The 24,513-nt window shown below is 36.9% G+C and overlaps 1 protein-coding gene and 1 long non-coding RNA gene across 4 annotated transcripts; both read right to left on the bottom strand.

Annotated features, from left to right (window-relative positions):
* Nucleotides 1-3,651: 3,651 nt before the first annotated feature.
* LOC140179246 (uncharacterized) lies at nt 3,652-6,862 on the bottom strand. The gene is made up of 4 exons (XM_072217920.1): nt 5,944-6,862; nt 5,244-5,750; nt 4,430-4,596; nt 3,652-4,341 (listed from the first exon to the last, which is right to left on the bottom strand). Exons 1-4 carry the CDS (start codon nt 6,860-6,862, stop codon nt 3,652-3,654), a joined length of 2,283 nt encoding a protein of 760 aa, XP_072074021.1.
* A 3,223-nt stretch (nt 6,863-10,085) lies between these two features.
* LOC112750266 (uncharacterized) lies at nt 10,086-14,151 on the bottom strand. 3 transcript variants are annotated; one of them, XR_011872057.1, is made up of 11 exons: nt 13,795-14,151; nt 13,305-13,397; nt 13,162-13,211; nt 12,623-12,729; nt 12,342-12,512; nt 12,134-12,250; nt 11,972-12,052; nt 11,575-11,708; nt 11,369-11,450; nt 10,748-10,830; nt 10,086-10,385 (listed from the first exon to the last, which is right to left on the bottom strand). It is a non-coding gene; the product is annotated as an uncharacterized lncRNA (long non-coding RNA). The 3 variants fall into 3 exon arrangements; XR_003175585.2 differs by having other exon boundaries at nt 10,771-10,830; nt 13,795-14,136; XR_011872056.1 differs by having other exon boundaries at nt 10,771-10,830; nt 12,342-12,389; nt 13,795-14,136.
* Between the last annotated feature and the right edge of the window lie 10,362 nt (nt 14,152-24,513).

Here is a 24,513-nt window from a genome sequence, read left to right as displayed (position 1 = left end):
TTTTAAATTTTTAAAAAAGATTTGAATTTGGAAAAGATTTAATTTTGAAAACTTAATTTTGAAAAACTGAATTTTTAATTTAGAATTTGAAATTTGAAATTTAAAATTTGAGTTTTTTGAAATTTTGAAAGTTGAAATTTAAATTTTGAAATGAGATAAGATAAAATTTTGAAAAAGATATGATTTTTGAAAAAGTTTAGATTTTTAAATTTGGAAAAGATTTAATTTTGAAAACTTAATTTTGAAAAACTGAATTTTTAATTTAGAATTTGAAATTTGAAATTTAAAATTTGAGTTTTTTGAAATTTTGAAAGTTGAAATTTAAATTTTGAAATGAGATAAGATAAAATTTTGAAAAAGATATGATTTTTGAAAAAGTTTAGATTTTTAAATTTGAAAAAGATTTGATTTTTGAAAACTTGACAACTAAGATATGATAAGGCAAAATTTTGAAATTAAAATCTGAATTTTATTTGTTATTTTCGAAAAAAATTGGTTAGAAATTAGTTGAAAAAGATATTTTTTTTATTTTTGAATTTTATCATGAACGAGAAAAACAAGTAAAAGACACAAGACTTAAAATTTTTAGATCTAGCACCCCTTATTTTCGAAAATTTTGAAGGGAAACACAAGGGGACACCAAACTTAAAAATTTTTAGATAAATAACAAGAAGGACTCAAGAACACTTTGAATACTAACAAAGAACACTTGGAACAAAATTTAAAGACTCAAAAAACGCAAGAACAATAAAAAGAACACCAAACTTAAAATTTTTAGCAAACTAAAATAAAATTTTTGAAAAACACAAAGAAAAATAACAAGAAAATACCAAACTTAAAAGTTAAAACAAGATTAAACAAAGAACAATTATTTTTGAAAAAAATTTAGAAAGAAGGTTTTGAAGAAAACGAAAAATAACCAAGAACATAAACAAAAAGACTTAAATAGAAAGACTTAAATAGAAAGACTTAAATAACCAAGGAAAATATTTTTGAAAAAAATTTTGGAAAGAAAGACTCAAAGAAACAACAATTACCCAAAACCTAAGCCAGTGCTGTAACTAATTGAGCAAAGAAAAAAAAATATTTTTGAAAAGTTTTTAGAATTTTTTGAAAAATTGAAGAAGAATAAAATAAAAATAAAAGACTCTAATCAAAGTTATACTCTTGCAAAAATCAAAGACTCAACAAGAATATAAACAAATACTTTAACTAATAACACAGATTAAACAAAGAAAAGAAAATAATTTTTGAAAAAGTTTTAATGATTTTCGAAAATTGAGAAGAATAAGAAAATAAAAGATTCAAATAAAATAAAAACTCAATTAAAAATTATCAAGAAATAAAGTACCTAATCTAGGGAGCAAGACAATCCTTCAGTTTGTCCAAACTCAATAATCCCCAGCAACGGCGCCAAAAAATTGGTGCGCGTGCTTGCAAACCCCACACTTTTTCGTACAGCAACAGTACCAGTAAGTGCACTGGGTCGTCCAAGTAATACGAGTGAGTCAGGGTTTATCCCACGAGGATTGTGGCTTGAAGCAAGCTATGGTTGTCTTGCAGGTCTTAGTTAGGTGGAATCAGATGGAGTTGGATTATATTATGTAAACCTTGAATGATTATATGTCATAAATGCTTCGAAGGGGTAAAATAAATTGGATTAGCTATTAGGAATTATATGCTGGGAATAGAGTTGAGAGTCGGAGTTGCTTTGTCTTTCTGAATTAACTCTAGTACTACTGTCTTCTTTGCTTGTGAATGATCTTCTTCTATGGCAGCCTGTAAGTTATCAAAGCCATTGCCCGTGGTCATTGATCTCCTCTGCTACAGAATGAATGCCAGGGCCCGTGGTCATTCAATCCAATGGAAGGTGAAGCGCATAGCAGTCCATTCTCCTAGCGATCCTACTCAAAACGCCACAGACAAGGTCGAATCTTCCGGATCAGAGAACGCTGCTTCTTTGGATCCTAGCCTATACCACGAAGACCCTAATCTCCCCAGAAATCAGCTAAACTGGTGTCTCGAGAAGTCCCCAACAAAGTCGTGGATTAATCGTCTAAGAGATGTATAAACATAGCTGTTAGCTCGTGCTTTTCCTTTCGAGTATTCACACGAACCCAAGTAGATGCGGGTGTTTGTTAGGCACGTTTGTCTTAATGTGATGAACAGAGCTAATAGGTTAGATCATCCTATTCACCACGATGAAGATCGGATATACATCTTAGAGATAGATCAAACATGGATCCAAGAAGAAATAATAGTACTTTTATTAATTCATAGGACTCAACAGGGCTCCTCTCCTCAACCTAGGAGGTTTAGAAACTCATACTGAGGTGTAAAACAATGATAAACATGTATGATGAGAAAAAGTGATGTAAGTTGTTTGAATGACATGAATAAAATCCTTTACATACTAAGCTAATGACTAGTAGGGGTACAACAGTCTTTTTAGTGATAAAATCCACTTCTGGGGCCCACTTGGTGAGTGTTTGAGTTGAGCTTGATGAGATCCACGTGCTATGAGGTCTCTTGGATGTGGAACGCCAGCTAGGGAGTCATCTCTGGGCATTTGGACATTAGGCTCTGCTTCCTTGGGCACTGCACTACAAGGTTTTTGTTTATTTGTGGCAGTTTTTTTCTTATCTGTGGAGGTTTATAACCCGCCACCAAATAGTTTGTGGGGGTTTTCAAAACCCCCAAAATTTGAGGTGCCACGAGGTCTTTTGTGTGGGGGGGGGGAGGGGTTTGTGTGTGTTTAGTGGAGGTTTTATATTGAACTTTTGTGGCAGGTTTAAATCATTTTTGTGGCAGTTTAAAACCCCCACAAATTGATTTTTCAATTTGACACAAATTAACTATTTTGTGAGGTTTTCAAACCTCCACAAACCTTGTAGTTATTTATTTTTAATTTTAAATCATTCATTAATCTCAAGTTAAAACCCTAAACATTCATTAATCTCATCTTATTTACATATTCTCAAATTAAAAATAGAAGGAATAAAATAAAAAATATACAAAGGAAATGTCTTCTTTCATGAATCAACTTGTATCTTTTATAAGCTGCAACATCAAATTATCCATTCAAGATGCACAAAATTCAACAAGAAATAAAAGTCTGAAAGGGAACAAATGAAATGATACAAACATGCAAGCATATAGTTTTAATTCAGCAGAATAAGTAAACATATAAACTCTAAATAAAAGAAAACAGTAAAGCTAATTTTTCTGCACTAATATGTGAGTTGGAATTTAATACAATGTCAAATTCATATTCCTGCCATTGTTTTTGACTAGTCTCTATAGAGTAATATATTAAGAGACAGATGAGGGTAGGAAGAACTAGTAAACATTAATTCAACTACTCTTTTTTGGAAGTACTTGAGTTCTCATCCTCCTGCCAAGTTGCTTGCCATTGTTTGTCATAAAATGTTGTCTCCTCCCAAAGCTTCTTAAGAGTTTCGACATCCTCGTTCTTTCGGATCAGAAGAACTCCCACCACTGCTACAAACAAAAGAGTTTTGCAAACGAATCACCAGTCAAACACAGAAAAAAATCACCAATCAAACACTATTTCCTTTCTATACACACAAATGCATGCATAATAAATAAAAAGTTTAAAATGTTACCTTTGGTAAAATTTTGTACAAATTTTCATTCAAACATATCTCTTGCCAAGTTAGTAGCTACATTATCTTCAATAGCATCGCTATCTAATAAATTGGTAGCTAATTGGATGTACTCATTATTGGGGTCAAATAATTGTTCAAGTTCTTGCTCTTGATACGGCTCATTTTCGTACACTACATCTTCATTTCCTTGACCCATGTCATATATATCCCTTGGCTTGACATACACAACAATACTCCACCCTTTATTTCCCATATCATCAACATAATACACCATTTGTGCTTGAGATGCTTCAATATAAGGTTCATGTTCTTCACGCTCACCCGTGTGAATTAATCTATCGAAATTGACGCAATTGAAAATCCAATGGTCTTTTTTATAACATGTGTCCCTAGTAGTGTCAGCCCATTTGCATTTAAAAAGAACAGCAGCAAATTGTCCATGGTAGTTAAGTTCAATTATATCTTTTAACTTGCCATAATATGGCAAATTTGCTTGTCTCATATTTCTATCAGCAATACTTGCAATGCAAGGTGTGTTAGAGACTAAGAATACTCCACTATTTTGTGTCTTAAGACCAAATTCTCTACTCAAAGTTTGAAATCTATACCCATTGATGTCATAAACAGAAAATCTCCTTGCATTCATCATTGGGCCTCGTGCAAGAAACTTTATATCAGTTGACATTTCGTATGAATTATCTGGATTCACACTCTACGAAGTAAAACAAAAAGTATCAGTCAAGATTATTTAGTTGACTAATATACAATGTATACTTTATAAAGTATGAATTTTCACTTACCAATGCTTGAAACCAATCAACAAAGTCTTTATTAACTTTCTTTTCTATCTCTACAGGTGAGAGTCTTCTTCCTTTTGAAGTTCTCCTAATGTGGTCTCTAAAGGCATTGATAGATGGTTTCACACCTTCGCGATTGAAAACCACATAACGATGAGCTTGCAACTTCTCTATTTTAGTTAAATTGAAGTTTAAATGACCTCCATGTGGAGTACCTAACTTGAAGGGAGATCATAACAAAGACGACTAGGCCTGTTAAATCTAGTCTCCATGTCATCAATATACCGAGAACAAAAATTAAGAGACTCTTCAGCTAAATAACCCTCAGCAATAGAACCTTCTGGATGTGCTTTATTTCATACAAAGGACTTCAAGTGTCCCAATTCCCTACATGGATGAATTGTCAGTGTACTACAATTTCATCAAATGATTTTTATTTTAAAAAGGGAAAGCATTATTGTACCTTTCGATGGGATACATGTATTGGTAATGGACTGGCCCCCCAAATTTTACTTCCTCAACAAGATGGACTGTTAGATACACCATAACGGTGAAGAATGATGGAGGAAATAACATTTCCAAATGGCAAAGAGTAATCGAAATGCGATCTTGGAGCTTATCAAGTTCTGTACGACTTAGACTCTTACCACAAAGAATTCTAAAAATGAGCAGAAATTAATCAAAACTGAGGTAACTTGGTTTGGTAGCACATGACGGATTGCTAGTGGCAGCAACTGCTCAATCAAAATATGACAGTCATGACTTTTAAGTCCAATGATTTTTTGTTGTGCCTCATCAATACATCGAGATATATTACTTGAGTAACCATCGGGCACCCTAACATTCTTCAAAGTTGCAAGAAAGACCTTTTTAGCATCTCGTGTTAGCGAATACAAAGCAAGGTGATATTTTCCATTATCATCTGGCCAAAGATCAAGCCTTATCCCCATGTCTTGTAGATCTTTCAGGGCATTAAGATTATCTTTTGCTTTAGATTTCTCATTGAGCAAAGTATACAAAATATTATCGCATACATTTTTCTCAATGTGCATAAAGTCAAGGTTATGACGCAACAAGTTGATTTTCCAATATGGAGGTTCAAAAAAGATGCTTCTCTTTCTCCACTGCATAGTTGCCTGCCTACCTCTTTTTCCTTTCTTGTTCAACTTTTCTTTCTTCCCGAATTTAACATCAAGATTTTCTACTTGTGCCAAAATTTCGGATCCTGATAATTTAGCCGGGGGATCACATTCTTCTGTGTGTCCATCAAAACGAACTCTACTTAACCTGAATCGATGTTGTCTACCAAGAAAATGTCGATGACCTATATAACACCATTTTTTTGCTATGATTAAGATAACAAGGTTTTGCATCAAAATTACAAGTTGGGCAAGCCAAACCAGTATATGTGTTCCATCCGGAGAGCATGCTTAGGCCAGGAAAATCACTAACTATCTATATAAGAGCTGCATGAATCTTAAACATTTTATGTTTTGATGCATCATAAATTTCCATACCCTCATCCCATAATTCTTTTAACTCTTTGACAAGTGGTTTAAGATATATGTCTACATTATTTCTGGGACTATGCTTGCCAGGTATAACCATTGACAGGATAAAGGAAGTATATTTCATACACATCCAAGGAGGAAGATTATATGGAATCAGAAACACAGGCCAAATGCTATGAGTAGAACTCATTGATCTATAAGGATTGAAACCATCACTAGTAAGTCCTAAGCGAACATTTCTAGGATGGAATCCAAACTCTCTGTGTGTCAAATCAAAAGTCTTCCACGCCTCACCATCCCTTGGATGCACCATTTTGTCATTTTCTCCCTTCGTTGTTGCATGCCATAACATATGCTCTGCAGTTTTATGACACATGAACAATCTTTGCAACCTTAGTTTCAACGGAAAGTATCTCAAAACCTTGGCAGCTTGCTTTTTCTTCTTCTTCTTCTTAGAATTCCACATAGAAGCACCACAATGACTGCATGTTTGTTGGATGTTGTTTGGGTCTTCATCCTTGAACAACATACAATCATTGGGGCAAGCATCTATCTTAACATAGTCAAGACTTAGTTTTTGAATTAGTTTCTTTGCTTGATCAAAAGTCGTAGGCAAATTCACACAACTAAAAGCATCCCTCACCAACTCAAGTATCATGGTAATGGCCTTGTCACTTAGTCCACACAAGACTTTAATATGATACAATTTGACTATGAATTCTAGCTTTGTGAAGTCGCTTCCTTCCTGTAGCTTTTGATTGCCTTCCTTGAGAAACTCATCAAAGTCTCTACGATTTTCTCTTGGCTCATCGTTTACAAAATCTTCCGTGCCTGAATCCTCACTGCTCTCCTGATCCATATGTATCCCGAAAGCATCATTTACCATATTATCTAGGGGATGTTCAGTTGCCAATGTCTCACGCATGACATGTGCACTTGTTGAGAATTCGGTTACTTCTTTCTCGCCATGAAAGTTCCATACAACATAATTCTTAGGGAATGGTTTGTAAAGTAAATGATCTCTAACATCTTTTCAAGCATGCCATTTGCGAAACCCACAACTTGGACATGGACATATTATCTTACTATTCTCAATTGCTCCATGTTGAAATGCAAAATCCAAGAAGTTTTCTAGACCGACTATGTATTCATCTGAGTTTCGTGGCTTAGCAATCCAAGATTTATCTATTGTTTCTAGTTAAACTTCAAGTAGAAAAAAATAATTACTAGACGTGTACTACTAATATATATATATATATATATATATATATATATATATATATATATGGGACTTCTAACATAATAAACTACAAATCTATAATATACTTCTAACATATTTAAAACAAAACAGGATATAATTATTATCTTACCTCAACAAGCGCTTGTTGAAAAGCAATAGCAAGAAACTAGTGAGAGAAAAATTAGTACCCACTTTAATCCCAGAAACAGAAGAAACTTAAGCAAATGCATAATAAAACCAGAAATAAAATCAGTACCTAGTTCAATATTGAATTTTCCAAGCTAGAGTAACAACTAGTCCTCAAACTCAAGAATAAAAGCATCAGTTATTAAGTACAACATAACTGTGATAGATAAATAAGCATAGATATAGAACAAGAATAATGAATTAAGGGGAAAATGTATATGAGGGTGAACTCACTTTAGCTATATAGATAGAGTTGGGAGATATAAATAAAGTTGGTTTTGATTGTTATAAATAAAGTTGAGGTAATTTAAAATGATAGATAAAATTAGTAGAAACACAACTTAACGCTCTAACCACATCTAACTAGAGGAACATAGCTCATATGTAAGAGATAATGAACATCTAGTTATGAGTTACATCTAGTCTCCATTGATTCTCACTCATTTCTTAACCTATTACAAAAAATTATTATTAAGTTACAAGTTTTTTATGAATGAAGTTACAAAATTGACAAATGTCACAAATTCTCTCTTACAAATTCTTATTCTTAAATCTCAACTGCTAATCCTCTAATACCAACGTATTTGTTGTGAATAAAGGTGCATAAGTTCACAACAGATTTGTTAATAGAATTAATTTGAAATTTTATTTACACAAGGCATACACTAGTGTGGTCTACTGGCAACCCAGCCTGAAGAATGGAACGAAAAAACCCACTTGCATTCAAAGCCAAACAAATAATTAAAACTAATATTAAAACTGATATCATAATTCTTATCTTACCTCAACAAACTTTGTTCAAAAGCAATAGCAAGAAACTGGTGAAGTATAAAACTCTGCATCTGTTATTATTATCAGTGGCTATCTTCTCATATGAGATCTGCTCTAATAAATAAATACTATTAATTAATAACATCATCAACACTAACAATTAATGAAATTAAAACCATGTAAGAAGGAAACAAACAAAAAAGTAATAAGAAGAAATAAAATGATTATTTTTATCTTCACATGATTTCTTCTGTCGAAAGAATTTTGTTTGGAGTCCCTCAACAATTCCTTCAAAAAATAGTTACAATTATATCAAATAACCTAAGAACAGCAGAGCAACCAGAATAAAAGTATAATCCTAAGCACTAAATCTAAATCAGTAATGCCAAAATGGTTTCCTCTTAATCATAACACAACTCAACTTTTACCACTTGTTGGACCAAATAATTAACAAAGTAAAATCCCAAATCCTTTGTCCCATGTTGAGAGAAGAATAACAATATAGAGCTTCTAAAGAAAATAAAATTAAGTAACATTCAAACCATATGGAATAAGTTAATATACTCCATATTGTAATATTCAAACCATCATTCATTCTTTGACTTACATCCAATTTTAAACATATAAACAACACGTCTCGTAAACCCAGTCAAAATGGTATTAGTCCAAACCATGAGTTACCACACATGTGTCCAGTAACTAAAGAAAAAGGGACAACATATAATTATTATATAATAAGATTTAACAAAGAAATTATCTTATAACAGTGTATAATATAGCTTATGAAAACAAGTAGCAACTTTAAAAAAATTGCCCTGTGAACACACTGGGATAGGGATGGGACCCATGGAAGCAAAAAAGCGCGCATGCTAATATCCCAAGATCCTCAGGAAAATGTTGGTAAAGAGCAAGGCAAGATGATAAGGTAAAGGAACCTTAGAGATGGCGACTCCTTTGGCATCTTTTAGTGTCCCTGACACACATCATGAGATTGATTGAGAAACAGTTAAATGCATGTTGTTCTGACATCTATGGACATGCTTCATGTATTTTCATAAGAGAAATCATCTCAAGGGTAATATAAATAAAACCAATCATTCAATTCAAAACCTTCACTAGAGTAGTTGTAAGTTGAAGCTTTAAATTAAACAAGTGTTTATGCTCTAAATTTGTAAACATTAGGTGTAGTAGTAACTAACATAACCTCCAAAATCAGCTGAGTTAATAAGATAATTGCATTGAGACTTTGGTAAAGAAAACAAAATTAAGTAACATTCAACAAAATAACAATGATCTTCCTTGTAGAAAAAAAACCTCATGAAAAAGAATAAAATAATCGAGAAGTGATTGAAATTGAAGAAACAAATGTGGCTGGCATTCTTTCCAATTCCTGTTTGTTCGAGCAATGTAATCCTGAAATATAATAAACAACATAATCCTAAAATATATTCCATTAGAAAATAAACACTACAAGAAAACACGTCTATTGCCACACTTTTAAAGCGTGGCGAAAAGCTGAAAAAAGCGTGGCGATAGCTTTTTGCCACGCTTTTTGAGCTACCGCCACGCTTTTGAAAGGGTGACCTATGAAAGGGTGGCGGTTGCTCTATCGCCACGCTTTTTTCAGACTATTGCCACGCTTTTTGTTTGCTACGTTTTTTTACAAACGGCCACTTGTAAAAGCGTGGCTGTAGGTGGGAAATATGGCCACGCTTTTAAAGCGTGATCATATGTGGAAGGTAGGGCCACGCTTTTAAAGCATGGCAATAGAGCAGATATGGCCACGCTTTTACATGCGTGACAGTAGACGAGATATTGCCACGGTTTTAAAGTGTGGCGATAGCGAAAGATAAGACCACACTTTAAAAGCGTGGCGATAGCCTTATCAAGTTGTAAAAAAAACCACGCTTTAAAAGCGTGGCGATAGCCTTATCAAGTTGAAAAAAAATCATTTTTTTGATTTTTACCTTCATTGTTGCAAAATATAAATTTTCAATCCTTTTTTATTACCAAACCTATAAATAAAGTATGCAATTTTTATTACAAGATAAATCAAAGAATAACTAGTGACATATAGCTACAGAAGTGACATTAGCTGCCTTCACATCCAGTAATACATTAGCTGCCTTCACATCCCGATGAATAATCTTAGGATTGCATTGCTCATGAAGATATTCTAGGCCTTGGGCTGTTCCCAGAGCCACTTTTTTTCTCGTAGGCCAATCCAAAACAGCCTCCCCAGGTTTGAGTTCTTCATAAGAAAATGACCCAAGTTTTAGAAGCCAGCATAAACAACAATATACAGTTCTATTATCAATATAAATTTAAATCTGGCGGAGCAGGATACAGAATTTTTTATGCTATCTAGTGGATATTTGAAATTGGGTAAGCTTACATTATGACAGTTCTAATGATTATATAGATCAGCTTCATCTTTCTCTTTCGTGTTTTATTTCCCTAAGACTCTGTTATGATGATGATAATTATACCCCTGGAATGTTAAATAGCTATAGGAATGAAACAAAATAAAGATGCAAAATGGAGGCGACTCTTGTAAAAATATTACTCTCGCAAAGCCAATTTTATTTATAACTAGCAGGACTACTCATGTACCATATAAGTTGATGGTTAAATACCATGAAGACGATAGGCAACCTCGAAAAGTTTCCTGAGCTTGCGAATATATTCTGCCTCCTCTGTAAAGCAAAATTAGATAATAAAACTGATTAGTATAGAACAACTAAGTTTTTTTCCCTAATATAATATATTTATTTTCTAAATTTCCTAATTTCTCTATACAATATCAACTAAACCCTTAATTTTATACATTTAAAATTTTATTAGCTAATTGTTTATTAAAAAAGAAAAGTTTTGTAGCAGATCTCGCTTAATTTTAATCTAGAATAATCCTAATAAGGAGCCAATTTTATATATAGTAGTTCAATACAGTCAAGGTTTGCACTTTTTATTAATTTTGACTTTTTGAGTAAGGAGAAGAAATAAATAAATTACTCTATTTCATTTAATAGTTAAAACACGTAAACCATGTAAGTTCTTCGTCTTGTCCTGTACATGTCTACATTTTTGACAAAATTATATTTATTAAAGATAATAATAATAATAATAATAATAATAATAATAATAATAATAATAATAATAATAATAATAATAATAATAATAATAATAATAATAATAATAATAATGCTTTTATGGGATCTAAAAATTTCTTCTCACCTATCTGTAGATTGCAGAGAGTGATTTGCTTCTTGAGTTTGCTAAGGATGATGTTGATCTTTTGACCATAGTGGGACAGTTCCTGCTTATACTCTCAGAAACCAACCAAATATATATAAGCACATTATTCTACGTATTAATTAAGCAGCAAAGTTCACTATAACATTTTAACAGCATCTCCACCGAGACTTTCATAACTGGTTAACCTTTTAACAGCAATTTTTGTGCCATCGGGTAGAACTCCTTTATAAACCTTCCGAAAGCTTCCCTGTCCTAAAACATTTCTCTCACTAAAGTTGTCTGTAGCTATTTGCAGTTCTCTCCAAGCAAATCTTTTCAGCTTACCAAATTGAAAAACAGATAAAGAATTAAATTTCAGTTACTATATGGCAATACCAATAAGTTCAGCATAAACATCAAATAGTGGAAAAGGTAAAGCTCAATTGTTGTCACCAACTTGCACGCCTATCTGGCAATCCGAGAATTGATTGACTTGTATATTGTGCACAATTAAGCACTAATTATTATAAGGCCTGAAAGATCCACTGCATTTTTGAAACAAGAAAACAGAATATTGATTACATATTTATAGAAGCAAATCACCTGAAGTAACTCCTTTTCTTGAGAAGCCTTCCATTGTCGAAATTGTTCTGCCTCTTGCTTCATTTTATACTGCAATTGGACCTACAGTTTTCATAAATCTAATATCAGATACAAAGTAAAAATTTCAATAATTAAGTAACTCGAAAAATTAAACACAAGTACCTTTTGAGCCTTGATGTACTATATTTCAGCTTGCAATTTTTTTGTAGTTTTTTCGCTCTTATCCTTTTGCTTTAGTAGCTGCACCTGGTTTTCTTGTTTCTTCTTGAGGTCTAAAATCTGATGTTCAAGATTTTAATATATAAATAACTCAGACACTATTTGACATTGGAAAAGGAAAATTACCATGAAAATAATATCGAGATATTACCTGTGCTTCCAGTGCTTTCAATTTTTGGCCATGAACATCTTGAGATTTCTGTAAACAGTATTTTGATTCCTTGTTTTCATTCTTATGTTTTTGTTTTCATAATTGTGAAAAAAAAACATAAACATAAGAAAAATACTGTTTACTGTCTTCATTTCTTATTTTCACGACTTCCTTTTTACAAAATTTTGAAAACAAGTTACACAAAAAATGTAGACAAAAAATAAACCAAACCAGAAAAAACTTTTCGTTTGTGTGCTATCTAAAAGGTATTTAAACCTAACTATGTCCAAAGATGCACTTTTCTTTTTTCCTCCTCAAGCTCCATAATTTTCTTCCCAAAGTGCTCTTTGAGTGCTTCAGTATCAATTCCAATGCGTTTCATCTTAGACTGCAAGGAAGTAAAAATGTACAGCAATTAAAACACCATAAAATGGAACACTTACTGATTTACTATTTGAGGCCCCAATATATTAGCATAAGGACAAATTAAGAAAAATAATTAGCACAGTCCAATATCACTTGTTTTTTGTTTTTAGCCTTCCAATATTAATGTTATGGAAACCGATGCTGCAAAAATCCTTTATTTTAAAGTCAATATACTATAGTGTATATAGTAGGAGCAGAAAAGACAAGCTTTATTTAAAAATTTGAAAGAAAAAAAAAGGTAATGACCGAAGAAAAAGCTTTAATTTTGAACTCTGGAGTTCAGGTTTAAGAATGGCCAATACCGTATGGTGTACGAGCTTCTCGTATATTCATTGTTCTTCAGTTACTAGATTTATTTCTAATCTATTATACATAAAGAGAATATTTAGTATACCCAGAGGAAGGCCCACTTCTTTGCATATGTCAACCAACTCCAAACATGTCCTGAAATAAAGCAAAGCATAGCCTATAGTTCAGCAAAAATAACCAAGACTCAAAAAGAAGTAAAGATTTTACAAGAGCTGCTGAGAAACATACACAGATGCCAATTCGGAAGGCTTCAATATCGCAGCACAACCAGCTGCCAGAGCAGGGGCAACCTTCCATGTAGCCATTAACAGAGGATAGTTCCTAAAACATGATATCTAGTTAGCCATCAAGATAGCAATTTTGCTAACAGAGAGAGGTAACTAGTTTAGGGATTGTAAAAAAATATAATAGCTAAAATATCAAAATTCAAAAGCTAAGATCACACAAAACAACATTCAAAATTAGGTATCCATTATCAATTAACCAAGAAGGAACTTGCGTGTTGAGCATGCGATTGACAGAGAGAACAAATCAGGGATTGAGATTCAATGGATCAAGACAGAGAGAAAGCGAACAATTATTGCAAAAACGAAACGAGAAGCGACCATTTGAAAGTGATTTAGAGGAAAATGAAAATCGAAAGGGAAAGCCCTAAAAGTAAAAATGGAAAAATCGAGAAAATAAAAAAAAATAGAAGTGTTGGAAGAAGAGATCAGACCTTTGGAATCGGAGGGGTTGGAGGAGAAGAGATCGTCGGGGAGATTGACCTTGCCGTCGCCCATGTTTGGTGGAGCTCGAAATTTAATTTGTGGAATTCGAAGGTGAACAGAGAGATCCAGAAAGAACGGACGAAGAACGAGAAAGAGAGGAAGAGTATGAAGACGAAGATGAAGATTAAGAAGATGAAGAAGATTGTGACACGATTAGGGTATGGAAGTGGTTTGGAAGGCGAAGGGCGAAGGGAATGGGAGGAGCTCTTCCAGGGGTAGCCAGGGTGAGAGCTCGATTAGGGTAGCTAGGGTGAAAGAGCGTCGTCAATGGGTTGGGGACCGGGTTGGGGGCCGGGTCATTAGATTTTTTTTGTTTAAAAACCTTTTCGCCATGTTTTGTAAGCGTGGCCGTAATGAAATCCTCTCGCCACGCTTTTAAAACGTCCCAGTTTCTCTCTATGGCCACGCTTTTGAAGCATGGCAGAAAAAAACCTTTTGGCCACGCTTTTAAAGCGTGCCAAAAGAATACTAGGATATGGCCATGCTTTGTAAGCGTGGCCATAATGAAACCCTGTCGCCACGCTTTTAAAACGTCCTTCTTTCACTCTATGGCCATGCTTTTGAAGCGTGACAGAAAAAAATGTGGCCGTTTCTCTAATAAATTGCCACCCTTCCAAAAGCGTGGCCGTTGACCCTTTTCGCCACGTTTTTGAAGCGTGGCAAGAAAAAACGTGGCCAAATCTCTATTCAATCGCCACCCCTCACAAAAGCGTGGCCATTGAAAGCGTGGCAAAAAAAAGCATGGCCATAGGGCATTTTTCTTGTAGTGAAACTAATATAACATAATTCTAATATTTTTTTTATCAATTATCACGTCTTCCCTACCTCGTTTCCAAGATCAACACAAATGAAAAATAATTAAAAAAATACAGAACAAGAGGGAGTATCAGTACGAAAGTTGCATCAGAACTGAAGAGGCGAGAATTTATTTTTAACAAAGAAGAAATATCAACAAATTAATTGGGAAGAAGAAGAAAAAGAAGTACCAGCAGCAGTTCAAAGGAGAAATTGGAGTGAGAGAAAGCAGCGTTGAAGAAGAAACTAAGTAATGAATAGATCTGAAAATGCGTTGTACCATGGCAACTACAGTAGCATCGATGGCTGAAACTGTGGCGACAACGGTGGTGGAAACTGCGGGGGCAGCAGTGGCAGCAACGACAGTATAGAGAAGAGAACTGATCTAAAAACGCTTTGACAGAAGAGGTGGCTCGATCCAGAAGCTCTCTACTGCAATGAACATGGCAGTGGTAACAGCACCGGCAATGAAAACGGCAGCAAAAACGGCGCAAAACTGGCGGTAGAAAACCTAGGGTTCCATACCCACTCTCTCATCTAACTAAACGCCTTTCATTTCGGGAATAAGGGAAAATGAGATTTGTTTCCTAAATGTTGAATTTTAATTAATTATGGGTAGGGGTTTTTAAAATTGCCATAAATAAAAAATATTGTGGAGGTTTTTAAAAACCTCCACCAAAATATTCCCTCAAATAAATATTAATCTTGTAGTGCTGGACGCCAGTTTTGGGCCTTCTAATCCGAAACAACGTACGGACTATTATACATTGTTGGAAATCTCTAGAAGTCAGCTTTCCATAGCCATTGAGAACACTCTATTTGAACTTCTGTAGCTTCAGAAAATCCCTTCCGAGTGCAAGGAGGTCAGATTTGGACAGCATCTGCAGTGTTTTCTCTGTCTCTGAATCATACTTCTGCTCCATCTCCACAAATTCAGCCAGAAAATACCTGAAAAGGTACAAAACACACACAAACTCAAAGTGGAATCCAAAAATGTAAATTTAACACTAAAACCTGTAAAACTTAATAAAAACTAAGTAAAACCTGTTAAAAACTATATGAAAACTATGCCAAAAAGCGTATAAAATATCTGTTCATCATATATTATCTATGATAACCTGTTAGTGCTTCCATAAACATAATCCACTAGTGTTAAGCCGGCCAAACTTAATACCAAAAAGTATACAATCACAGACTAACAACATTAATCAATAAACAGTCATGTGCATAAAGCTTTAATTCTTGTTATTTGAACAAGACCTACTACATGACAGACGCTTAGAGTGTGCAATTGAAGCATAGTCAGTCCATAATGTAACACCCTCACTATATAAATGTCACGCTTCTGGCTGCGCCACTCTGATAGCTCGAATATTATGACGACTCTAAATATATTTAATATTAAGATAGAAGCCTGTTAAAAACTTAAAACCGTATAACCTTTCAAAAGACTTTTTAGTTGAAAACATAGATACAAACTCGCAAACCATATACAAAACTTAACAAGAATATGTATATATATTTATAATATTGACTTACAAGCATTACATAATACAAATCATATCCCTCTTACAAAACGTGTATAGATAAAGGCGAGGGAAAAACATAATATCTAAAACAATACAATACATCATATAAATGGAAATGAAATAAACTCTTCGTGACTTCTTCTCCGATATCTTGAAAAGGAAACGCCTATAGGGAAGTGAGAACATCATCCTCGAAAGGGTACTCACTATAGGGTTACAGAATTGCTATAATAAGATACGTAAAAATAAATCTGTTTTCAGAGTACAGTGACCATTGTTCGTCTTATGTATTGTTCCAAAAACTAACGGTTTATATTCAAAAATCTGAAATCCTTTCTATTCCGAGGGTTACCTGAAACTGAAGGTCGATCTCGGATGAGATCTGTTGTGATGGCCAGAGCAGTCGTGTCTGACTTGTTGAATTTGGTGGTGCTGTTGATCCTTGATCACCAGAGGGTGCTGGTACTTGCAAGAGACTCCGATACTTAAATTAGCACGTGCTTTAGGCAGGTTTTTGTGTAGAATCAGAGTATGAGTTATACCTGGGTGTTCCAGTGTATTTATAGTAGTGTGGGGTGACCTTCCTTTGAGATAAGTTAGTTATCTTATCTTATCTTTTGTGGGTGGGTCCCCTTATCCTTGGCCAGCCGCCTTTAAGTGGGCTGTGATCTTCTGCTTTGGGCCTACTTGGGCCCTTATAGTAATTTGGCCGAGCTCTTTGGGAAGAGGTCGGTGTCAACCAATCTTACAAAGAGGTCGGTCATTTTGATCTTCATCCAGCTCGGCTCGCCTGGCTCGACTTATGGTATGAACAGTGGCCCTGCTTGAGTTCGAACTTTCCCTTGAGGTCGTGTCTTTAGACTTCGACCCCTTTGAGGAAGTCATGCTCGAGCATTTAGCTTTCGGTTGATCTCTTGTGTAACTTCTGGCAGGCTTGCTTCTGCTTGAATGCAAAGCATTTCTCTTTTTCTATTTTGATTGTAGCGCGCATTGTGCTTCCTTGGGAACGTGCGAGGGTTTTAGAAACTCATTAAATTTCCCTTTGTCATTTCTTCTTTTGCCTCTTTTGTATTTCATTTTGAAATTAAAGAATCACTTTCAGTTTCTTCCTCCCTTTCTCTTCGTTCTTTGCTTGTTGTTTGCTAGGCACTTCGTTCTTCTGACTTCTTCTTGTAATCACGCCCCCAAGCCTTCTATCTTCTTTACTCGAGAGTGTTTCGTTGGTGCAGATTCGATCGTTGCTTCTGTCTGATCCTTCCTCGTGCTTATTTTTCTCTTCCTCTACAGGTTGGTATTCTCCTTCCTTTTTACGTTTCGATAGTCGTCTTTATGTATGGCTTCACTGTTGCATGTTTGCAAAGTTTTGATTTTTACTGAGTTTGTCTTTGAGAAGCGTGATCCTTTTGCAGAAAGATTGTGTCTTTGTTTTCGATCGACGTTGTGGTTTTTCTACTGCTCCTGTTTTACTAAAATGTGCACCTTTGAGGTTTCTGTTGCCTATCGGTAGTTTTGCTTATATTGGGGAATGTATGAGGAATGCTGGTATTTTAAGTTGAGCTTTTTGCGTGTTTGAAAGGTCTGAGGTTGGTTAGTGTTCCAATTCCAAATTTGCGTCTTTTCCTTTTTTGGATTCTCTTTCTGTTATTGCTCCAAAGGTGCCCTGGGATTTGCTGAATACTCCTTGTTTCTGTAGACCATGGGTCCTTTTTGTTGCCCGCCTCTATGTTGATTGGCTGTTCTTCTTTGTTGATTTCGTCGATTTTTTAGTAGTGACCCTTGTTATCTTCCTTCGCTGTAGGTGTAGTTGCCATATGTCTTCCCGAAAAAATATTGTGAGATGTCTACCAAGATCCCCGTGGAAATGCCGACTGGCTAGACTCTATAGTCCTTATGTGCGTTACTGTGGCCGATCGGAATACTTGAGACACTTAGGAGATTCCACAGTTTGTAGCAATAGGAACGATGAAAAGAACTATGAACTGTTATCGCCTGATCCTGAGGATAGGGTTAGTTTCTCTCCCTTGACTCAGGGAGAACGACCTTTCTTTTATGCTTATGATTACTTTTTTAGTCAGCTGAATATCACTATCCCTTTTACTAATTTCGAGACCGACCTCTTATGGACCTGCAACGTGGCCCCTTCTCAACTTCATCCGAACTCTTCGGGTTTCATAAAGATCTTTCAGTTGTTGTGTCAGGAATTGGGTGTTCGACCTACTATACCTCTCTTTCTCTATTTGTTTGTTTTGACCAAACCTGGAGTAGCCAAGAAAAAGGCTTCTTGGATCTCTTTTCGAGCTACCCAGGGAAAAAAGGTGTTTGAAATGTTTGATGAGTCCTTCCGTGATTTCAAGAACTATTACTTCAAGGTCCGAGCTGCTGGGGATGCTCGGCCCTTCTTTCTAGATAAGAATAATGAACCCACCTTTCCTTTGTGGTGGCAAAAAAATACAGTAAATACTAAGTATTCTTGGGAGAGCCTGGACGAAGTTGAACAGGCTTTTGTGATTGTTTTGGAGGAGCACTGGGGGAAACCTCCTCATTTAGATACCAAGAGGTTTCTGGGGATCCTTCCATTCTTCGTGCTGAGCTGAGTAGCGTCCGACTTCTTTTCTGATATCTTTTCCTCTGTTTTTTGCCGACTTGTCCTTTCCTTTATTTTTAACTTGTTTTTCTGGTGTCTTTTTCAGAGATGGTGAAGTCTAGTGACTCTATGAAGGCCTTTCGCAGGGCCAAGAAGGCGACGGCTGTACAAAATATATCGGCCAAGACTGCAGAGGAGGGTCTTCTCAAGTGCTTCCAAAATAGCCGACTTCTGTTGCTTCTAGGCCGAGGAAGATCATTCCGACTCCTTGGGTCCGGAAGATTCCTTCTGACCCTATTCAGCCAACTTCCGGTGCTGCCTCCTCTCCTACTGCTACTGGTCCTCCCCTAAAGCGTCAAAAAACTATTGGTACTTATGATCTGAATAGCCAGGAGTTTGACGGCGTGGGTTTTACCGCCGAGGTGATATCCCCTTTTGGTAAAGTTCCCTTGGATGATGTCTCTATTCTTCGCCATCTGGATTTTATTACTAGTAATAGTATTCGGATGGCCAACCTTAGGGCGGCCTTATTTCGTGTTGTCCGGGATTCTCTGGTTCATGCAACTAAGGACTTTATGGAGGACGCCAAGTCAGAATTCGACAGGATTAAGGGCTTGAAGGATGAACTCGATGCCAGGGTGGCAAAGCTGGAGCTGGATGTGGAGAGGGAGAAGTCCCGGGATACTGCAGCTGAGGCAACTACAAATTTGGCTGCAGAAACGGCAAAAAATTACAAGGAGAGCTACACCCGTACCTATAGCGAGTTGCTGGAAATTAATGAGAGGCTTGAATCTACTCAGGCTGACTATGCTGAGCTCCAGGGTCATCTGGTGGGTAGTGTGACTGATGCATATGAGAATTTGAAGGCCTAGGTCCGAGTTCTTGCCCCCGAGCTTGACTTCACTTTATTCAGTTTGGATAATGTAGTGGAGGACGGCAAGATCGTGTCTGCCCCAGATGACGAGGAAGAGAGTCCTCCTCTTGTGCCACCAGGGAAAGCTGCAGCCACTTCAGCCTCTTCCGTCCCTTCAGAAGTCAACCAACCAGAGTCTGATCCTGATGTGCAAATTATGAATAGGCCGGATGGAACTGTTGATGCCGTCCGATCGCGACCATTCCTCCTCTTCCAGCCAAGGATGCCACTACTGGGAGAATTTAGATCCTTTATAATTTTTGGTGCTTGTTTATAGTCCAGTTTGTGGACTTTAGACTTGTTTTTTGTAAATCTCTTGATGGTTGACTTCTTTGACATTTGGTTGCTTCTTAGCACTTTATTTTGCTAAACAAAACACTTTAACTCTAAGGCTGCCTTTTTGGTGCCTTTTAAGTCTTTAATGCTTTATGATTGATATGCTTTGCTGATATGTTAGTCATACCTTTGCAACTTTTGTGGATCTTTATAGAGGTTTGATACCTTTCCTGTCCGACTTCTTTTACAGTGTGGGTTTTTGGCCCTTCTGAATCATGCCTTGCTTTCTGCTTGGTTGAGGTGATCCTTTGGTTTTCGGGCTAACTTGTCGATAACCTTTTAGTGTTCTTATAGAACCTTTTTTGTTGTTGACTTCTTTGTAGTCCTGCTTTGAGATCGTTCCTTTGTTTGAGAGGAGCTGTCCCCCTTTTTGCTAAGTATGCTTGAGCCTTAAGTTATTTCTAACCTTTTTGGCTTTTTATTACTTTCTCGGGTCATGCTTGCTTTGCTAGGTCGCGCCTTGGGTTGATGTTGACGTGAGCTTTTTAGTCATGTTCCAGCAACTTTTTAGGTAGTGTTCCGAGGGGAACTTTTTCTTTATAGTTTGCTTGGATGACCTTTTAGCTCTGTTTTTGACTTGTGCCTTCGCTTTTTAAGTAATGTCTATTTTCGCAAGACTTGTACCTTTCAGCGAAGCACTTTTGACCTTTTGGAGGTGTCTTCGTCCCTTTTTATTGATCATTTCGTTGGTCCGATTTCTTCTGTCGGGACTTATTAAGTTATTTTAGTAATCCATTTTTAGTCAGATCTTGTCATGTTTTTTTATGGGTTACTTTTTATAACTTCTTGTATTAATCTGCTTCTATCGCTTTCACCTTGCCGACTTCTTTGTAACCGGTCGATGAATTTGTTTTTCACCTTGCCGACCTCTTTGTAATCGAACGATGAATTTGGTTTTCACCTTGTCGACCTTTTTTGTAATCGATCGATGAATTTGTTTTTCACCTTGCCGACCTCTTTGTAATCGGACGATGAATTGGTTTTCACCTTGACGACCTTTTTGTAATCGGACGATGAATTTTTGCGTTTTATGAGCTTAGATTAATGCGTCTTGGTAGAAACTTTTTAGGGAATCTGAAAACTTTATTTCAAATGATAATAAAAGTAGAAATATGAACAAGAGTGTATACATATGAGTGCTTACCTTTCTAGGTCAAGCAACTTTGTTGATCTTGGCTTGGTGCCTCATTAAAAAAACCTTTTCAGGAAAAAAAGTGCACATTGACCTAAGATCTTTTATTATTTTCTAACTATAGTACCTTCTTAGGTTACAGGATGCCATGACCTTGGTAGCTCTCGTCCCTCGACGTCGGACACCTTGTAGTAACCTTTCCCCAGTACTTCTGTTACTCGGTAAGGTCCTTTCCTTCTCCGGACCGACCTGCTCCGATTTCATTTCGGATTAAGAGAGATCATTGGTGGTGAAGCTTTGCCGGACTACTTTCCTATTATACCTCAGAGCCATTCGACGCTTTAGGGCTTCCTCTTTAATCCGGCTCTTTCTCGACTTCTGGAAGTAGGTCGAGCTCTTCCCTTTGAGCTTGGGAATTGTATCTTCATTATAGAGGATCATTCTAGGATCTTTCTTCTATCTCCACGGGAATAATTGCCTCCGTTCCATAAGCAAGTCGGAATGGTGATTCTCCTGTGGTTGAATGTGGTGTTGTCCGATATGCCCATAGGACTTGCGGGAGCTTTTCAGCCCAAGCTCCCTTGGCATCCTGTAATCTCCATTTTAACCCCGGCCAGTATGACTTGTTGGCGGCTTCCGCCTGTCTATGGCTTGTGGGTGCTCTACAAGGTGAACTGGTGCTTGATTTTTGGATCAGCTTACCAGATTTCTAAAGCCTGTGTCAGTGAATTGAGTACCATTATCTGTGGTGATGGAGCATGGGGCCCCAAATCTTGTGATAATATTTCTGTATAGAAATTTCCGACTTCTTTGGGTGGTGGAATTAGCTAATGACTCTGCCTCAATCCACCTTTGTGAAGTAGTCTATGCTTACAATGAGAAACTTGACTTGTCCGGACCCCTGAGAGAAGGTCCAAGGAGGTCGAGCCTCTACTTCGCGAATGGCCAGGGTTAAAGTAACACAGATGAGCTCCTCAGGTGGAGCTATGTGGAATGTTGGCATGCTTCTGGCATGGTGGGCATGTCTTGACAAACTCTATTGCTTCTCTTTGCAAGGTCGGCCAGTAGAAACCAGCTCGGAAGTACTTTTTTAGCAAGGGCTCGTGCCCAAGGTGATTGCCGCCACTTGCACTGTAGACTTCTTCGATAAACTTCCCTTGTAGCGGAGGTTGGGACGATTTTAGGAGAGGTGTAGAGATTCCTCTCTTATATAGGACGTCTTATATTATGGATGTAGTACTGTGCTTCTCTACTAGTCTTTTTGCCTCCTTTTTGTCTGCAGGGAGTGTTTCTGACTTGAGGTAGTTGATTATGGGAGTCATCCATCCTTGATCCTCTCCTGATATAGCTAGGATCTTTTCTTCCTCCAAGGTTTGATGGATTTCGGAGTGTTTCTTGGATGAGACTTCTATTGTTGCCCCTGGTTTGGTGCTGGCTAGTTTTGAGAGTGCATCAGCTCGGACATTCTATTCCCTGGGTGTGTGTGGACCTCATATCCCTTAAATTGTCCAAGCTGTTCTTTGGTTTTGTCAAAGGTATTTTTTCATAGTGGGATCCTTAGCTTGATAGCTCCCTTTTATTTACGCAGTGACTACTTAGTCGCTAAAGATGGTAAGTCTTTGAGCTCCCACTTCCCTAGTTAGCCTCAAACAAGCTTAGTAGCGCTTCGTTTTTAGCTTAATTATTCGAGGCGGGAAACTCGAACTTTAAGGAGAGTTCGATTGGGTTCCCTGATCGCTTTCTAAAATGACACCTAAGCCACTCCCGGTTTTGTTTGAGGAACCATCTATGTAAAGGCTCCACTTTGTGGGGTGCCCCGGGTGTCGGTATACTCTGCGATGAAGTCGGCCAGGTACTAGGATTAACTAGCTGTCCGAGCTTCATATTTGATGTCGAATTCGAACAACTCGACTGTCCATTGTAGGATTCTTCCAGCTAGGTCTGTTCTTCTGTAAGATCCCTTTTATGGATTGGTTGGTCCGTACTCTGATGGTGTGAGCTTGAAAGTATGGTCGAGACGTCGGGAAGTGAGTATGAGGGCATAGGTAAACTTTTCATCTTTTGATAGTTTAATTCAACCCCTTGTAGAGCTTTATTGATGAAGTAGATGGATTGGTTGCCCACTTCATCCTCTCTGACCAATGCTGAGGCTATTTGCCCGACTCCCTATGGCGAGGGTATAAATATGAGCTCTTCGCCTTTCCGAGGTCGAGTAACGAACACGTGGTGCCCCCGAATTTCTTGAAACTCTTGGAAGGCTTGTTTGCATTCTGGGGTCCACTCAAAACCTCTGTCCCTTCCTTAATGTTGCATAGAAGGGGAGAGATCTTAAGGCTGATCCAGCTAAGATCTAGACAGAGCCGCTAGTCTTCCATTGAGTTGCTGGACTCTTTGACACAGGTCGGGACTTTTCATGCGAAGTATGGGCCTGACACTTATCTGATTTGCTTCAATTCCTCTTTGGGTGAACATGAAGCCCAGGAATTGTTAGCTTCTACCGCAAAGGTGCACTTTGCAGGGTTAAGTCGCATACCATGCTCTCTTATGTGTTCAAACACTTTAGCGAGGTCGGATAACAACGATTCCTCACTTTGTGTTTTACCAGCATGTCATCTACATAAACCTCCATTAGTTTCCGACGTGATTGGCAAAGACTTTGTTCATCAGTCTTTGGTAGGTAGCCCCTGCGTTCTTGAGTTCGAAGGACATAACTATATAGCATATTTGCTTTTGGGGTCAAGGAATGATGTCTTCTCTTGGTCGGGTTGATACATTGGGATTTGGTTTATCCCGAGTAGTGTCCATGAAGGAGAGGTATTGATAGCCGATGAAGCTCAATTAGTGTGTCGATGTTCGGGAGTGTAGGGATCTTTTGGGCAGGCTTTGTTGAGGTCATGTAATCGGTGCACATCACACTTCCATTGACTTTTTGACCAACACCATATGGCTAGCCATATGGTATTTTACCTCCATTATGAACCCTGCCTCCAGCAAGGCCTATACCTGCCCATACCGCTTGCGACCTTTCTGAGCCGAGTTTCCTACCGTTTTTGCTGTACTGGCCGAGACCCTAGGTATACGGCTAAACTTGTGGCACATTAGTCCGGGATCAATACCAGGCATGTCAGTGGCCTTCCATGCAAAGAGGTCGGAGTTATCTTTTAGGAGCTTTATTAGCAGTCCCTTTAATTCTTCCCTCAGATTTGCTCCTATACTTGCTGTTTTGTTTGGATTGTCTCCAATTTGAACTTCTTGAGTTTCACCTTTCTGGCTGAGGGCAGAGTTCTTCGTGACCTCGGATTCCCCCGAGTTCTATAGTGTTAGTTTCTTTTCCTCTGAGATCTTTCTTTAAGGTTCAGACTTTCATGTAACAATGTC

This window comes from Arachis hypogaea, chromosome 15, assembly GCF_003086295.3.
Source record: "Arachis hypogaea cultivar Tifrunner chromosome 15, arahy.Tifrunner.gnm2.J5K5, whole genome shotgun sequence".
Classification (NCBI taxonomy): Eukaryota; Viridiplantae; Streptophyta; class Magnoliopsida; order Fabales; family Fabaceae; genus Arachis; species Arachis hypogaea.
The sequence above is the reverse complement of the archived record's forward strand: the minus strand, read 5'-3'. Positions and strand labels throughout refer to the sequence as shown.

Coding starts and splice junctions, on each gene's coding strand:
- LOC140179246 (XM_072217920.1), bottom strand. CDS start 6,862: ATGCGTGAGACATTGGCAACTGAACATCCCCTAGATAATATGGTAAAT. Junction 5,751..5,943: donor AAAAGAATTATGGGATGAGG/GTATGGAAATTT, acceptor GGTGTTATATAG/GTCATCGACATTTTCTTGGT. Junction 4,342..4,429: donor TTGATTGGTTTCAAGCATTG/GTAAGTGAAAAT, acceptor TTTACTTCGTAG/AGTGTGAATCCAGATAATTC.